The sequence below is a fragment of the Zeugodacus cucurbitae genome, chromosome 2, assembly GCF_028554725.1.
Source record: "Zeugodacus cucurbitae isolate PBARC_wt_2022May chromosome 2, idZeuCucr1.2, whole genome shotgun sequence".
In the NCBI taxonomy this organism is placed as follows: Eukaryota; Metazoa; Arthropoda; class Insecta; order Diptera; family Tephritidae; genus Zeugodacus; species Zeugodacus cucurbitae.
Window position 1 is genome coordinate 74,981,969 of NC_071667.1, and position 19,035 is coordinate 75,001,003.

At 36.0% G+C, this 19,035-nt stretch overlaps 1 protein-coding gene across 10 annotated transcripts in view; it reads right to left on the reverse strand.

The window, feature by feature from the left end:
• Positions 1-19,035, reverse strand: part of LOC105216097 (putative thiamine transporter SLC35F3) — a 29,607-nt gene that overhangs the window by 8,568 nt on the left and 2,004 nt on the right. For 5 of the 10 annotated variants that reach the window (XM_011190382.3, XM_029042762.2, XM_054234647.1 and 2 more), the window contains exons 2-9: positions 7,142-7,708; positions 6,631-7,081; positions 6,394-6,572; positions 6,181-6,309; positions 5,871-6,060; positions 5,721-5,810; positions 4,370-4,499; positions 3,752-3,821 (exon numbers count right to left, since the gene is read on the reverse strand). In XM_011190382.3, coding sequence (XP_011188684.1) covers positions 3,752-3,821; positions 4,370-4,499; positions 5,721-5,810; positions 5,871-6,060; positions 6,181-6,309; positions 6,394-6,572; positions 6,631-7,081; positions 7,142-7,591 — 1,689 coding nt within the window. In that variant the 5' untranslated portion in view covers positions 7,592-7,708. Of the gene's footprint in view, positions 1-3,751; positions 3,822-4,369; positions 4,500-5,720; positions 5,811-5,870; positions 6,061-6,180; positions 6,310-6,393; positions 6,573-6,630; positions 7,082-7,141; positions 7,709-10,131; positions 10,320-19,035 lie in introns of those variants that run through there. The other 5 variants (XM_054234661.1, XM_011190377.3, XM_011190380.3 and 2 more) reach the window with 2 other exon arrangements.

Here is a 19,035-nt window from a genome sequence, read left to right on the forward strand (position 1 = left end):
TCTTTAATTTCTTTGATCCGTATCAAAGGTTGGGAAACTATAGTATCTATATTTCATATTTGGTGAAAAAAGTATATTCTTTCTAGATTTAGATTTCAAGATTATTTTTAGGAGGTTTCGTATTCCTCAGAGAGTTCTTCATTATACAATTTTTTGCACAATTTCTTAATTAATCTGTATTCTTTGTTAATGAACTGCCGTGAGTTTAAAAATTCCAAGGATTTTAAAATTGATGCTCTCTTATTTGGCTTTTCCTTCGCAATCTTCCGAATATTTCATATATTAAAATATTATATTTTCTTATACTAAAGAATTTAACTAAATTTTCTTAGTATAAAATTTTGGTTTTTTGCTTCATTTGTATACACTTGGCTAATTGGCTTAAAAAACATTGAATATATAACTAATATTAAGTAAGCGACTAATTTTAGATATTTTTCATATTCTATTTTTGCCCTTAATAGCAGTGATATTTTTTAAATTTTTTAATTCTTAAATAATTCTTTTAACTAAAATATTAATTATAAAATATTTTTGTTATTATTTAATTTTTTTTGTTTTTAAAAATCATAATTATAAACAAAAAATTGTATTTTGTTAGTAAATAGAATAGATTTCAAAATCGCTTTCAGCTGCATGCGTTTCTTCAAAACTTTGGGTGGTGCTTCTGAAAAATGCCGCAGAGCAAAGCAATTGGTGCAATTAACAACTCAATTCCATACCGAATATTTTTACATATTTCTGTGTGAGTGTGTTTTTATTACAAAGCTTAATTTTAATAAATATTAAGATAAATTAATTTACTTTAAATGCTTAGAAGTAGCTGAGAATTTGAAGGTGATTTTTGTATTTACATTTTTATCTATAATAATTTAATTTTAAAATTTTTGTTAAAAATAAATGAATTTAGCCAAAATATGTGTGTGATTTTGATTTACAATATTGCGTTTTAAAAATGTAAATATGTGTAAAATTTTTTTTAATTATTTATATTTTGCCCACTAATAATAGTGATATTTTCTATGTTTAAAGTCAAAAATTGAAAATCAAACATTAATGATCTCATAAAAATTTAATACAAAAATAAAATAATTTCCCAAAATTTACACGAAATTAATTTTGGTTTGATTGTCGCCTAAATAATATGACATCAAACGACACAAGTCTATGAAGCAGACCCTACTTCGAATAATCCTCTTCGAATAGAAAGTAGTACGAAAATGTACTGGAAGCCTTCATAGTATATTTTCCACAGAATAGGAAATAGAAATCGTACAGCGCAAGAGAATATCGTATAGGGTGATTAATCGCTAAAAGTCAGTAAGTAGACAATGTGTAAGAGACATAGTTTCATCTTAATTAAGAGCTAAGAGTATATCGTTCCAGAAAAATTTGCATTAGTCACATTTCTAGTACTCTACCCTATCTTAGGGATAACCTTTAGAAATTTAATAAGGGTAGTTCGTTTGACAACATTTCGACAAAGATCGAAAATTATTGGATAGTTACTGAAAGAATTCAACTGGAAAATACAAAAATGTAGTTACTTTATATTGATACTTCCAAAATGTAATTTCTAAATGGCTTCTCAAGAGACCTCGTTAGTATTTCAACAAGCACGCATTTCGTTTTTAAAGACTGAAACAGGTTTAAACCTTAGATATAGATCGAGTGACTCATTATTCCAATTTATAATGCGAATTGTTGCTCCTTCAACTAATTTTTTCATCGATGTGCTTTGTAAGGATGGTAAATAATGATATCATATATTTTTCTCTTTGGAAAATAATTTTTAAGGATCTATTTTTCGAAGTTTGCTGTTGTAGATATGTTTACTTGGAAATCGTGTATGCCATAGGAATTCTAAAAAATACCAAATTTTTTGGAGGATAGTAGAGATTCTAGTTTGAGAAATCTGTTTATTATTTGAAGCACCTGATATGGGCTCTTACAGGTTCTTAGAAGTATTTTTTCATTAGATGAGAAATCTTAACTGTATTGAGATATTTTGAAATGTTCCTAAACTATTCGAATTCTCGATAAATTACAATTGTTAGTTTATTGTTAGACATCTCTGGAGGAACATGTTTATCGTAACCATTTTATCTTGGCAAATACTACTGAAATGTATAAATTAATATTTAATATCTAAAGAAAAATTAATATAAAATTAAATTTACTCAAACATTAAAGTTTTATGGAAAATAATTTTAATATTATTTAACAAAAAATAGTTTAAATATTAATTATGTACATGTGGGTTTACTTGTGGTTCGTGTCTTTACTGTGTACAATTTCAAAATTATTGGAATGGCTCATCAACAAGCAAATATAATATGTCTGTTTGTATATATTTACAACTCCAAATGCAAGTGGGATACAGTAAACTCTCAATATATGTATGTATAATATATACTATAGCGCCTGGGTAAAGGAAAATGGGTGAGCAAACGCTAGCTTTGTTTGTGGTCTTCCAAAAATAAAAAAAAATATGTATTACAAACCAATCATTTATTAGCCACAACATCGATTAAGCTGGTATATATTTTATAGTATGTATGTATAATCGTTTACAAGTATATATATATATGTATATATATCGATAATCAAATGAACGGGTGATGTTTGGTGTTGGGCAATCCATAAACACTGGCAAATCTTTACGAAAAATGCACAAAAAGCCAGAAAGCCGATTAGAGAGACAGAGGCGAAAGGGAAACACAACAAACGCGGCCCCTAAGCCACCAATATTATGAGGTGTGTGTGTTTTTTGTATATTTTTGTTTTTGTAAACACCTTCGAAAGGCCTGTGGGTGGGTGACAACATTGATATTTCATTATTGAGGTATTATATGCCTGTTTAAATATAGTAATTGAGTAACTGTATATATGTTTGTATGTGTATTATGTACAAATTAGTAACTTGTTTGTAGTGTTTGCTTTAAGAATTGTTGTTGTTGTTAGTTTAGCGTAGTAGTGAAGGAAAGTATATATATTCGATAGTATATAGTTTATAGTATTAAGAGCAGGTTGAGTTGAGAGTAGTAGTAGTTAGAGTAGGAGTAGTCGTGGTAGTAGTAGTATTGGCAGCAGAGTAGAGTAGTAGCAGAAACACAGAGTAGTTGTTAGTTAGTGGTAGGCAACCAAAGTTGGTAAAAAGAAACGCAAAACGCACTTCAGCTCAGGAACTCAGTAAAAAGTCTCCGTTAGCGCTAATTGCAACAAAAAAAAAAAACACATGTATTGTAACATTGCGCCGTTACAATGTTGTTTGAAAAAATATAACATTTAGCTCTAAGTAGCTGATTCTCAGATTTTTTTGTTTTTTAACAAAGCAGCGCTAGTGAAAATCAACATTTTGTAAGTCTAATGGCATACTATAAACGTATATATTATATATGTATGAATGCAAAGTAGCGTTTAAATATTGTTTACAGTGCAACACCCTTCTAAAAGGGATTTCGAAAGTGTACGCAAACTTCAAAAAAAAAAAAAAAAAAAAAAACATTTATACAGTTATGCATTTGCGTTTGATCATACTAAAATGACGTCAGCAGCTGCATACGCTAGATTTCTTTTTCGCATTACAGAAGCGTTACAAGGCTAACTTCGCAGCTATTTTTGTATCAAAAAAAAAAATAACAGTACTCTAGAAAAATTTCACAATTTTCGCAATTGTCTAGTATGTAAGTAAAATTCATTCATTCATTAAAATTGTTTGGGGATTTTTATAATACTTGTTTTTGCCTACCGCATGGGGATAATGAATTTCGGCTAATTCACAACAACATTGGTAACGCAGTATAGCACGACCACTCTTTCTGAAATATTACGGGCATAAGAATATGAGAAAATTAAAATGTATTAATTTCAATAATTTTTTCACATTTTTTTTTCTTTTTTTTGTTTTGTTAAAAAAATGTAATAAATCGAAAATTTATGCATTAGTATTTTTAGTATAACAAAAAAAAAAATTAAAAATTTTCAATGCTTACAAAGTAAATATGCATTAACGGTTGTATTAAAAATGGGTTTAAATTTTTTAATTAGCATTTAAATGTTTAAAGTAATTAATTAATTTAAAAATTAGCAATTTCTTACTAAAAAATGTATGCACTCTTATTTAAAATGTTTTATTTTTAATGCATTTTAAGTGTTTAGATTTTATTTAGTTTCCAAATGCTATTTAGCTTAATTATTATGTAAGTGTATAATCAAAGTATTTAATCAACTAATTTGTATAATATAAATAATTTTTTGATTTGGACGTAGACAAAAAATTAGCATACTAACAAAAGCACAAATGAACTGATTCGATTTTTAGTTTTTGCTTTAATTACTCAGCAGTTCAATTGAAATTTCGTCTTACCTTAGCAAGCGTGTTATGTAGTCTGGCCAGTTTTCGGGGAACATTACTAGGAAAAAGCCAACAGCGATTAATATGACACCAGCCAATTTCATGCCGGCGAAAGTAGCACCGTAGAGTACAACGTCCAGAGCTGGGGAAGATACAGGGTATATAATAAAGTCGAAATTTAAGATCCCAAATGGAAATATAATTTTACAGTAAAAGTTGGTTTTAAAGATGGACTTCGCTTGGGAAGTAATGCCGAATCTCCAAGAACTTTTCCGAAAATAAATACCCTGTCCTATACTTCATAAGTTGTTCGGAGAACGGTTTTCAGAAACAGAAATATATATGGGGGTTACCTACATCCTAGCACAAGATCGTCTCGATTGGAGACGAACCAAAGCCCGGAAGGTACTAAATGGGTAAGATCCAGAGTGAAAGTAAAGAGGTTGATGTTATGCAAAATTTATTTACATAGTTAGTTATGGGTCCAGTGCCAGGGTCTATATCTCCCTGCTGAGTATGTCCTATAAGGCGGCATCTAAAACATATGTGTGTGGTATAGCATACCCAAATACTTTTTAAGAAGTGATGACTAAATTTTCTAAACAGCTTTGTCTGCATTTATGATTCTGATTAAAGCAACATCCACTGCCAAAGCGCGGTCGTCAGTCACCTCTTATGTCAGAACAGGATATTTCAAGATGAAAATCGAAAACTCGGTTCAAAATAATATAATAATTCTATGCTTTAGTCGGTCATTTTTTATGAGTTCGGTTTTTATAAGCTGTATAACCTAAGGCCCTATGTTCCACCTAGGAACTACGGGAAAAAATATATAACCAAAATATTTAATCATAAATTAATAGGTCGGATGACTGTAAAAATATTCAAAAGGATTGTTAGTTAATATGGTTCAAAAGGGGGAAGATCGGGAATACCTGGAAGCTCATATCGTGGCCTTCTTCAAACTTCCCTTTACTAGAGTTTTATTATTATATTGTTGAAAGCTCAGACTTTTAATTTCTAATAAATAATTTCCCTACTCTTTTGGCTCTTCAAATTCGGCTAACTAACTTAATTTAATGTCTGGAACCGACTATTTAAGTCTCCAACCAATTCATTACTTTGCTCTTGGGGGCTCCGGGGGCGGTATGATGGTAATCGCATCCTGTTGAGGTACGGATCTCTAATTATTTAGACAGATATAGCTTATGTGTAGAGCTCAATAGAGCTCTATCAAGCGGAATTGACCTCAGAGCAATCCAGTTTATTTGTTTACAGCTCATTTTGATTCATTAAAAAATCAATACTATGGATGCTCAAACCTTTGCTCAGTAAATTCCCATCATTCATTGTTAACACTTACCTCCTGAAACTGGCACTGCGGTTATTAAACCCAGCGTAACAAACATATTATAAGTGACGGCCGCGCTGAATTGCATGAGTATATGGAAAACTGAAATAAAGAAGAAGCATTTAATACTTTTATAAAATTATTTAGCGTAATTCCACATACCCAATAGCAAAATACTGGCGATTAATAAAATAATCCATGGCATACGATCTGGCGGCATGCTCTCATATCCCGCCAAATAGAGACCCACACAGACGGGCCACAAGAGCAAGGCGTTCAGAAACCCAAGAGTGGTGAAAGCAAAAGCAATTTGACCAATCGGTGGATCGCCCATCACTTTGCGGAACATAACCTAAAAACGAGGCATAAAGAGCATAGTAAATGGCATGTGAAACATTTCCGCAATGTTGGCTGTAAATAAAAGTGGGAGCGAACGAGCAATATGCAAATGAGGCATGCTCGTAATACCCACCCTGAATACTGCATAACCGGCAGCGCCCAGTGTTGCCAGCACAACGCCGCTCAGCGTGCGACTCTCGGTAATGCCGTCCATGTAGGCGAGCAGCGCAATGCCCGTGTCGCACAGAATAACCGCAACAATCTAGAGGAGATTAAAAAGCACTTAATTGAATTTATTTCTGTAACAATTTAATGCCATGTCGCATGGCGCTCAAAGCACACTTACCCGCACGCCGACAAATTGTTCGTGTAGAATGACCCATGACAGTAGGTAAACACAGGCGACATTGGTCGCGAACAGCGCCATGGCATCGGTGGCGAAGAGTACGCGCAGTGACATGGTGTACAAGTAGGTGGTCACCAGCCAAAGGATGCAGAAGGAGAGACAACGATTGAGGAAGCGACCTGTGTGGAAGATGCGGATGAATTAAGACTGAGATAATAGTCGTCGTTAGGCACTTACCGATGGTGAAACCACGATCGCGGAAACCACGCAACACATCGCCCAAGATCTCCCCCGGTTTGTCACATTTGCGCAACGACACTCGCCCCAGTATGTAGATGGGAAAGAAGAAGAATGAAAAATTCGTGAAGAACCAAGCGGCGAAGAAGGGTGCACGAAATACCGTCGACTCTGGCAAAGCTGGCTGTGCGATATGGAAAAATTTGGTGGCATCCTCCACATCATCGGCGCTCAAGGCGTTGTCACTTATGCCCAAAAGATTACGAGGATCATCGTCATCATCCATATTTGTGACCAAGTCCAAATCGATGGCACGATTTGATGTGCTATCCATGTCATCGGCGGTAATACTAGCATATGTGCTGCGATTCAAGTAGAGGAATTTGATACAATGCGTTGCGCCGACCCACGACGCGGTGACGAGTATGGTGACACAAACACCAAAGTACATCTACGTAGAAACCATGTGGATCAATACAAAAAGCAATAATATTTAAAAAAAATCACTCACCTTCCGCGCCAGTTCGGAGCAACATGACTCCTTGCATGCTTTTAACCGACGAAACCGCACTTCGGTGCCATCTGGCCCCGCCTCCAAAGTGGGTGTATCCGGTTCATTTGCACCGCCACCAGCACCACCCGGTCCCACACCAACAATACCACTTACACCACAACTACTTACGAAACTACCCCCACCAGCACCGAGTCCACGTCGCAAACCTGGATGCGTGCCAATTGGCGTCGACGCATCACGCGTATCCGGATGTATTGTTATGACCTCACTCGGATCCTGTTGACTCGATGAAATGGAGTCTTGGTGGGCAATTTGTGGATTGCTGGCGTTGAGCGCATTACTAAACCCACCATACGGACCATTCGGAGAGTCACCGGTTACGACAACGGATGGTGTACGCACCCGTTTCGGGTTGAAAATGGCGGGTATCTCTCCGTCACGGGTCATGCTATCGATGATTCGTTGTGCACTCACAATGATGACGATACATTATTTTTTGGCTATGGGTTGGAAATTGAGCGACTATTAGTTGGTTGATGAATTGACTTCAAGTTGGTTGGACCGCTGGAAATAAAAAAATAGGAGAAATTAATTAAGGAGTATGAGATAATATTTTCGTACAGTATTATTTTGTCTTTGTAAAGATTCCCCAATCGACGACGATGGAACAGATGTTCCATTGCCCGACCGTGAAGAAATTAGAATAGCAATTACCCGCTTGAAGAACAACAAGGCGGCAGGGGCCGATGGATTGCCGGCCGAGCTATTCAAATACGGCGGCGAAGAGCTGATAAGGTGCATGCATCAGCTTCTTTGCGAAATATGGTCGGAAGAAAGCATGCCCGACGATTGGAATCTCAGTGTACTCTGCCCAATCCACAAAAAGGGAGACCCCACAATCTGCGCCAACTATCGTGGGATAAGCCTCCTTAACATCGCTTATAAGGTTCTATCGAGCGTACTGTGTGAAAGACTAAAGCCCACCGTCAACAAACTGATTGGACCTTATCAGTGTGGCTTTAGACCTGGAAAATCAACAACTGACCAGATATTCACGATGCGCCAAATCTTGGAGAAGACCCGTGAAAAAAGGATCGACACACACCATCTATTTGTCGACTTTAAAGCTGCTTTCGACAGCACGAAAAGGAGCTGCCTTTATGCCGCGATGTCTGAATTTGGTATCCCCGCAAAACTAATACGGCTGTGTAAGTTGACGTTGAGCAACACCAAAAGCTCCGTCAGGATCGGGAAGGACCTCTCCGAGCCGTTCGATACCAAACGAGGTTTCAGACAAGGTGACTCGCTATCGTGCGACTTCTTTAACTTGATGCTGGAGAAAATTATAAGAGCTGCAGAGCTAAACCGAGAAGGTACAATCTTCTACAAGAGTGTACAGCTCCTGGCGTACGCCGATGATATTGATATCATCGGAAACAACACCCGCGCCGTTAGTTCTGCTTTTTCCCGCCTGGATAAGGAAGCGAAACGAATGGGTCTGGTGGTGAACGAGGACAAGACGAAATATCTCCTGTCATCAAACAAACAGTCAGCGCATTCGCGTCTTGGCTCCCACGTCACTGTTGACAGTCATAACTTTGAAGTTGTAGATAATTTCGTATACCTAGGAACCAACATTAACACCGATAATAATGTCAGCCTTGAAATCCAACGCAGAATCACTCTTGCCAACAGGTGCTACTATGGACTGAGTAGGCAATTGAAAAGTAAAGTCCTCTCTCGACGAACAAAAACTAAACTCTACAAGTCCCTCATCATTCCCGTCCTACTTTATGGTGCAGAAGCGTGGACGGTGTCAACATCCGATGAGACGGCACTAGGAGTTTTCGAGAGAAAGGTTTTGCGGAAGATTTACGGTCCCTTAAACATTGGCAACGGCGAATACCGCAGAAGATGGAATGATGAGCTGTATGTGTTGTTCGACGACATAGACATAGTCCAGCGAATAAAAAGACAGCGGCTACGCTGGCTGGGTCATGTTGTTCGAATGGATGAAAGTGCCCCAGCTCTGAAAGTTTTCGATGCAGTACCCGCTGGTGGAAGCCGAGGAAGAGGGAGACCTCCACTCCGGTGGAAGGACCAGGTGGAGAAGGACCTGTCTTCACTTGGTATTACCAATTGGCGCCAAACCGCCAAAAGGAGAGATGCGTGGCGCACTGTTGTGGACTCGGCTATAACCGCGTAAGCGGTTTCTACGCCAGTTAAGAAGAAGAAAGATTCTGTGCTAGTAAAATCTGGACAAACCAAAAGCTTAAGACCCAGATTTATATGTTTAGAACCCTGTTAAAGTTTCAAAATTGATGCTATATATTTTTATAACAACATTGGTACCTGTAATCTTAATATTGATTTTACGAATGAAGAACCTACCAATTCTTCGAACATTTGATAGAATACGATTTAAATATAATCGTATAGTTGTATTTATAGATGTACCATTAGTCGTTGCTCAGAGCGGTAATTTAATAAGTTACTAACTTCCGGAGCTCTATGGGACCCTAAACGTAAACCTCATTGGAACTTAGATAGAACCGTAGATCTTGACCTCTTACGACTAAATGACAACCGTACCCGCCACAGACACTTTCTTCGAGTTCAGGATCTCAAACTAAATAGGATGGAGCGCAAAAATTGCTTCTAGAACCAGTATTTTTGTAGCGTCTACCAGGACACCAAATCCATTGTAAACAATTTGACTGCATACATAACCTCATCACTCTTATCACAAGCATGCATCTTGAGGCCTTACGTGTTGAAATTAATTAACAGAAACTTAACCTCACAATCGTCAATCGTGAAGGGTTTCGTGCGTGCACGAGTGAATGTGGGTAGCACACATGCGTGCATTGTTGGCTGTAATTTTTGCGAAGCGCCAAATTGCGAACGTGCAAATGACGTTATAATTTATTCGCATTACGATTAGGCGAAGGCAATCACAAAATAAACTAGGCATAAGCCACACAAACCGTAATCACCGCCATGTTCGACTAACGGTCACAAGCCATGCACACTTTGGCTTCCCAGCGATCAACTTGTTGTTTGGATTAGTCGAGAGAAAAGTGGGAAAATAGAAATAAAAAAGAAAACTTTTTGACGAACAAAATAAAAATCCGTTAAGTGCTGCACGTCGAAGCGAAGAAACGTCCAGCTGTCAACTGTCAACTTAAAGGAACTTTTTGTGATAAATAAGCGTAGAAACCGCCATTATATGACGGGCACGTGTTTATAATATGTGTGTGTGTGTGTGTGTGTGTGGAGGAGGAGATGCACTGCGCGCGCTGAGTGCTTGAGTGCTGTGAAGGCTTAAAGAGAGGCCGAGGTTGATTTGAATGCTATGCGACACAGCCTTCAACAGTGTCAAGTGCAACGACAGCACACATACATACATACACAAGACTCACTCCCACTACACAGACACACCCACACAATGGCATCGCGTCTCATTATTATGCGATTTGCTTGCTGGCCTAATGAGCGTTGTAATAAAGCAATTTCGCTAAGGCTCTTTGCCACGCTGTAGTTGGTCCACGACCTCTATTGTTGTTGCTCCAAATTTTCGTTTACTACTCTTACACTGACGAAGGTCACCGGAGGCAATGTCAGCCTAATAATGTCATAATTTACATATTTATGATGAGAAATGTTGCGTTTGCATGCTTCAGCTGAAAATTTGCATATGTCACGTGACCTGCTCGAATCACATACACACACAACTCACATACTATTATATATAACGTTATTCGCTGCAGCTGTTTATTTTCGGTGAAAAACAGCTCGCTCCAAAACACCTGTCAAGGCTGTGTTTGCTTAACTGTTATTATTATAATATTCTTACACTCTTAGTTGGTTTCGCATTGACATTTGCATTTTTTATGCGCTCACAAGTGTTGGGTTCACGCAATTTAAAAAGCTTTAATCAACGTAAAGCGACTTTGAGTGCGGTAATGGTGATTGCAGGCTGGCATGGGAGCAAATAATAGAGTTTTTTATTTCTAGATGGTGGTAGTTGGAATACACGGGATTCTTGTTGTCTGGATGACTTAAAAACAAAAAAAGTCATTGGAATCACTGATGACAGCCGTTAAGTTCACATTTTATGAAAATAATTTATTCAAGAAACTCAGATCTGACTCAAAAAGATCTGTGGAACTCATCAAACGTGTGTTCAAAAGTAAATGTTACAGAAAACTTAAATTTTTCGCATATATCAAAAGAGGTTGAAGCTTTAATTTGCCCAAAACGAGATAAATATGTTTTCACTTATAAAATTACCTGCTCGAATTCAAAAAAAGAATATTAAAATATATTAAAAGAATATTTCCGTCACAAAGACAATGTGAGATAGTTAGAAGTTGGTATGGATAGCCAAAAAAATATGGTTATCTTAGGATAGTAATTTACAATATACGAGTAAGTTGGTCTTCAGATCAGCACTCTATCTTGAAAAGAAAAAAACAATTCACTCAAATGTATGCCTTCTAATTTACTAAGACAAATCGTTTATGGTGTCTCATGAAATTATATTTTATTTGTATTGCATTAAAATTTGATTACGACCTCTAGTCTTTGGTGTCCGATGTCTTTCTCTCTGATTATGAAGGCGTTGGGAACGCTCAGAGTTCGACAGCCTAGTGGAATTGTATATTTCTAATATTTTGTTCTTCAAGCCGCTACACACGCTCCGTACTCGACTCTCAAGCGCGTAGTTGGGAGGTTTTGATTTTTTTTCGCAAGTAGTTGTGAGCGCTCGCTACTGCCATGCGATTGCGATGCGAAGAGAGTGAATTGCAAAAAGATTTCCAGTTTAAGATTAAAATTCTCCATCACCGAGTCTTTTTGATACCCTCAGCTGGGAACTATTTCTAGAAAGTTGAGATTCTAGCAATAAATATAGCCTATGTTACTCGGGGTGAATGCAGATTTCCTATGGTGAAAGAAAATCGTCACAGTAGTTTTCGAGTTTATTCAATACAAACATACATACAAATATTTCCTCTTTGTAATAGTAGTATAGATGAACGTGTCTGCATCAGAATTGCTTTCCAAATATCAGTATCCTTCATCTTTCTTGAGATGACTGCTATCAAAGATGTCTCTTGAACAGAGAGGGTGCTAACAGCGAGAAATATATTATTTGAAACCACTAAATTCACGATAAACCTGCAATGGGTTGCTGGACCCTGTGAAGCAGTTGAACTAGCCTATCCAGACACTATCTTACAACTAATTCTATATAAAGATGTATCTGACCACTTATGCCATAGACTTGACTGAGTCTTAGTGGAAAGAATCACTGGCTTGCATGCTTACTTCGCACTGCCTTAAGACCTTTAGTAGGAGTGCTAACAGGTCACTGTCCCACTGTCCCCAAGATAATGATTATACAAAAACTGACGTCCTCTATCTGGACGTCACGCTATTAGGAAATGAATCGCAGCGATCGGAACCGATTTTCTTCAAGATATCTGGATAGTTTCACAGATAAAACTTGTTGAATTGAATAACTTTATCAAGGTCAAAGGATAAAGTTAATAATAATAATATTTCTTCACAAGTTTGAAGCTAAATATTTCGTTAATATGAGTAATAAATACACAATCTAACCCATTTTTTTTTAAATAGGTGAAAATAATATCGATTGATTAAAATATCGTATCGATTGTTGAAAATAATATTATTTTGGTATCAGTCATTTTCTGATGTCGATAATATACCTTTCTTAATTCAATATTGTTAATATTTTTAAATCTTTTCTGGCAGGCTTCGTTCTAAATTTGTGTGAGAGATGTGCCTAATGACTGTTTGAACTACCGAAATAATTAGGTTTACATTTAAGACTAGTTTTAAATTTTTGAACCAGCAATGAATAATAAACTATGATTTTCCCATGTATTAGAAAAAATCGTTTTGAATATCGATTATTGAAAAAATAGATTTTGATAGATTTCTGAAAATATTCGTTGATATTATCGGTCAAATGATCATTTATTTATCTGTTATTGGCTTAGAACCATATCTGCTATCTATATCAATAATATTTTGTTTTTGATTACAAGTTGCGTATTTGGAGAAGTATGAGTCCGAAAGGATGAAATAAGAACCCATATTTATTTAGAAGTCGCAGTGAATAATTAAATATTTTACGATCGATATAGATAATAGTTTTTTTCCTTTAAAGCGCACATTTTTCAAGTTGACGACATATTTACTTGACTGTCTGTAGAAATGCATTATTCGCTCTCGATTGCATTCTGTGGAATGAAATGTGCAATTAGGTCAAGTGGAAATTATAAAATTCATTCCGACTAAATTATCTTTGAATGAAAAATGAAGAGAAAAGCTGACAGTAAACGATTAGAATTATTTATGTACAATGTATTTACATACATACATGATGTTTGTGTCTATATTGGCATGTAGTCTGTGACATAGACATAGATATAGACATCCAGCGGTGCAAAGCAATCAACTCAAGTGCCGCATGGCAGCAGCAGTAGTAATCTAAGGCAATGCAGTGGCACAAAATAAATGGAAAAGGCAAAAAGCAAATGGAAAAAGGTGGCAATAACATTGGCAAGCGCAAAAAAATATATATGATTACTAGAAAGAAATGAAAAACAATGCCTGTGAGTTCGAGCGGTTTGCAAAAAAATGTGGAAAATAGAAAGAAAAGATAGCAAACAACAACCAAACAAGTTTAATGTAGCATACATTGAGACGTCCTGCCTCTTATCTCGTTTGTGTTCCACCAACAGCAAAATCAAAATCAAAAGAGAAAACAGAAATCAAGCTCATCTAAGCGCCAACAACGCCCACAACTTGTCTGTGCACTTGAGTGTTTGTGTTGCCTTGTGGGTGGCGATGAGGCGCTCGCTGCTGTAGCGATTGAGGCTCCTGGCAGTCCATTAGACTGACTGGCTATCCAAAGCCACGAGACTTGACGAGTAGCTTGCTTTTGCCTTTGCCTTGTACGCCAACCACCCATTTTCGTGGTCACGGCTGTGCCAATTAATATTCTAAACAGCTGTGCAAGTACACGCGCCTATATGTATGCTAATGTTTTTCAGCTTGTCAGCTCGCAGATGTCTTCGTTAGTTACTGTAGCGTTGTGTACAACAGGTGGACCGTTAAAAGTGTTAGTGTCTGTGTGTGTTCTTATGTAAGCTTGTGTGTGTATGTGTCGCGTATATTTTATTTATTTGCTTGCACTCGCTGCGATTACAGTCGGAATTGGACAATCACTTGGAAAAAGTTGGAATTATTTGCATGCGGTTGATTTATTTATTTATTTCTCTTTCTCATTCTTTTTGTAAGGCCGCAATTTCTACATCGTTTCACCGCACTTCCTTTCGCATAAAGCTCATTCTTTATTTATTCTCACCGTTATGTCTGTCGTTCCCATGACATTTCACCGCATTCATGCTGCAGTTGTCTGACGATTTCAGTCTGCATTTCATATGCACTTTACATGAAGTATTCTGACAGTCGTTTGCTTGGAATAACAGAAGTGGATACAGACACATACGAGGAATAGTAAAGTACGTAGAAGCTAGCAAATAATGGCGACGAGGAATGTAGTAAAAGAGCAGTGTGCGTATTTGAGCTTTGTCTTTGTGAGAATCAAGGCAGAATATCTGCGATTTTTTACCATGCGTTACACATTACAATTTTAGTCATACATGACAACAATTACAATTGAAATACTTCGGCCATGGCAATTCAAAAGAAATTAAATTTTAGATAATTTGGAAATTAGTAGAATAAATATTGTTAATCTTTAGTTACGACAGCAATGAACCTTGAAAAGCGTTTAGGAATAATTTTCGGAGAGTTTAAGAAATTTTAATTTTTATTTCAGATTGTAATAGTATAGTAATATTTTTCCAACCAGCCTTCGTTCATATTAAAAGCATTTTATTTTATATATGTATGTTCTTTGTACCGAATCTACTAAATAATGTTGAAAAACAGACGTACGAAACTACTGTATGACCTTGTTGCAACGGTTAACCAACTCTTAACGGGTTAAGACAGTTCAAAGCTCTCCAAGAAACACACATTTTTGATAACTTATAATGCCAGTAAAGATTTTCTTAGGTTTTCTTCAACGTGAATGACGGCTTTTCGAAATCATCTATTCAATAGGGTCTTTACGAGCGACAGTGATTACGTATAAAAATTTGTACTTTTTGAAATAAAAAAAACAGGGTCTTAATCTACACCTGATTGTAAATTGCGTATGGTTTTAGCTTTTGTCACAAATTTAAGCGGCTATACCAGTGTAACCAATGAAAAATTAGGCGTTTTTCGTGAATTTTTTCAAAAGAAAGTACTCTATCGAATGTTTCGAAATTTTTTGGACATAATAAGGTACTATTTCAATCTTTATTTTTAAGATTATATAAGATACAAAAATATTGAAAAATAATTTTCCGATTTTTTCCGAATAATATTTCCGTTTTCTTTAGAACGCTGCCATTCAAATACTATTCAAGATACGACCTTGCCGATTTCACAGGATATTTTTGAAAGTATAAACTATCGAATAAGCAAAAAAAAAAATCGATTTTTTTGAAAGTGTCACACTGACATAGCTCCTTAGATGTGTTACAAAATATCAGACTTCCAAATATTTTTTTAATTTTTGACTGATGAGAAACAAATTTGTTAAAAAATTTCAATATTAAAATTGGTACGTAGCTTACTACATAATGTTAGAGTGAAGCTACAGTTGAATGGATTGGACAGGACTTTTTCTCCCCATTTAACATGTGTTTGACATTTATTTGGCAATTTTAAACTAAAGATGGAGTTCACAAAAGCTCAAAAAATTCTTCAAATTGTCCAAGTGAAAAATGATTTCAACCTGTCATACGATGTGTGACACCACTTATTTATTAAGATGAGATATATTTGGTCTGTTGGTTGAAAAGTGAGGTAAAGTAAGTTTGACTACAAGCTGCCTCACGCACCTAAGCTCTCAGATGTTCAATCTTACTTAGGTTGGATTATTGAGAGTCACAAAATTCTCCTTATTGTCCGCTCATACCCTGTATTCTGGCGATTCTACTATTCCAATTTTTTTTATTGCAGGTGAGATCTTTGAGTTATGTGCCCCGTGATAGCTTCTGTAATACTGCTTAATTCTCTTATTCAGAAATCGTAGACTTTTTTGGTCTGTCCAATCTCAACATTGCTCCACAGTGGTGCATTCTGTGATAAGAAAAAATAGTTTTATAAATGGATAATCCTTTTTAATTTTATTTTTTTAAATAGCGGCCTCAGGAAATTTTTTTCTAGATTTTCGAGAAAAAATCGGTTTAAGAAATCGAAATTAAAAAAAGCGAAACTTAACGAAAATACAAGAAAAAGATTTTATTTTAAATCCTGATTACCCCTAACCTGTCCCTAGGCGGTCTAGCTCATTCGCTTTTTTAATATATGACATTTTTGTGACAGATATGATAAAGAAATTAGCATCTCAATTGAAGTTAAAGATCTATACTGATAAACTACGTAATAATTCTGGCTACTAGGGAAAAACATTTCTAAATTTTACAGCTAGGATGATATTCATATGACACAGTCGCGGTGCCCATATACAAAAAAAGAAAATATATTTGGACTAGGGCTCGATGAGTCGAATACCAAGTGCTATAATTTGTACAATATTTTATACTGAAAATTCCCCACAAGTATTTATTATCAAAATGTTGATGTAACTGTTTTTCCCTAATAACCATAATTTTCTTCTGTTAGCCAACCATTTATTTTAAATTTAAGCATTCAACACACAAAATAAGAAATCTCCAAAATTACACGAAGAGTAATGTGTTTAATGTAATTGCGAGTGAGTTTTTGCACAAGCTCAGTACTCGTAATTTAAAATGATAAATGTGAATTGGACATGCGATGATTGCAGCTATGATGGCAACAACAACAATAATAAATACTTCGCGAGAGAGAAGAGAAGATGAAGAAGGAAGGCCAAAATTGCAGAGAGAGTAACATTTTGAATTTATAGGGGATAAGAAAATGGTATTTGTAAGACTTTTTAGATGGATATTTTATGTCAAGTCATGGGTTCTATATTACTTCAGAGAATAACGAGGGAAAATATATGCGAAAGTCGTCGTAAAAATTAATTTGTACTTGGGAGAGAAATAAAAAATCATTAAATTTTATCATAATACTTAAAGTTCGGAGACTCTGCTTGATCATATCCAACTATCATTCAGAAATCTCAAACTATCATCAAACTATCATATTTCGTGGATATTCTACTAAGATTCTTTAAAATTATAACAGAAAATAACAAATATTGCATGTTTTTTTTATTCTAATAATATAACTGGGTTTCATATATCTAAACACGTACGCACTTACGCCTACATCCATCGATAAATAGATTGACTGCCTATGCAAATATTTGCGAAATAAATATTTTGTTTGCTCAATTGCTAGCGGTACATAAACTAAGCGGTAATCAAAAGTGGGTATTTAGCCACGCACCCACACACACGAATGTATGCAAGTGCGCCTAAAAGCTGCCAAGCAGTCGTTAAAAGCGAAGCCAAGCACACACTCGACATGGCGTATACGCAACATGACAGTTTTATGGAGCTGGTCAAACGCAACGTTAAATGGCCTGTCTACCGAAAAAACAAAGACAAAAGCAACAGAAAAAAAACAACAACAATACAAAAAAACGTTGTAACGAGACAGTCAACAAATAATAAGAGACAACAGTGGAAAAAGTAAGCCACAAAATATCACAAGTAAAATGCAAACAATGTTCACTGAAGGAAAAAAGAAGAAAAAAAACCAGCAACAAGAACAACAACTACAGCAGCGAGGCAACGCAAGATAAACCACTGCAAGGCCTTTAGGCGTAACACACAAAAAGCGCTTTGTGGCTGTGAGTGGCATAAACAATGAAAACCGAGATATATCAAAAGAAACGTAAAAGGAGAAGAAGAGTGCCCAAACGAAACGATAGGTGAATGGAGCGGCAACGGCGCTCGGTTGCCAGTGGCGCAGCTGACAGCTTTACGCTTTCATTCATACGATTTAACGCTGAACGGCGGCAAAACGGAAGTAGGAAATGCATTAAAAGCCAATGAGGCGCTTGCTACATGCCATTGAGCGAGGCAAAGTGAACAAAAACAACAACAACAGTTTTTTTGGTATTTTTTTATTTTTTATTTTATTTATTTGCGCTCACAAGTGTGGCAAGTGCGGTGGCACATTACTGCTTGTGGTTTTTGCTTTGCGTTTTCCTTTTGAGTTTTCATTTTTTTTGTTTTTGTGTGAACGCTTAACAGCTGGGTTGGAACACTTTTCGTAATTACCTAAGTTCTACTGTGAGTTGTACAGCCTTCTACACGACTTTCTTTGCTTTGCTCATTTCTTCATACTTGCTTTGGCAGGCTTATTTATTTATTTATTTTTTAAGTTTTTTCCTTTTTTATATGTTTTATTTTTGCTTTCAACAGCTTATCTTAAAGTTCGTTCGCTTGTGTGTATCCCAACATACTTCGAGTGGCAGGCGAATACATACACTTACACACATATGTGTGTATATATATGTGCGCATGGTTAAATAGGACACGAAGCTCATTGGCCGAATACATTTATTCCCTGACTTGGCCAACATTGTAACATCGTGAGTTAAAGTGCCCTGTAGGGAAGTGATTGCATTGTTCGCCTTTTATTGAAAAATCTTTAATAAGCTTCGCTTTACTGAGAAACCAAGATCCCAGATTTTCAGTTTTGTCATAAGTAGCTTAAGATACACGGAATTAGACTAGGTTATCCTAATATGAATGAAGATACCATCTCGTGGAGTCCCCAACTTTAACCTAACTCCT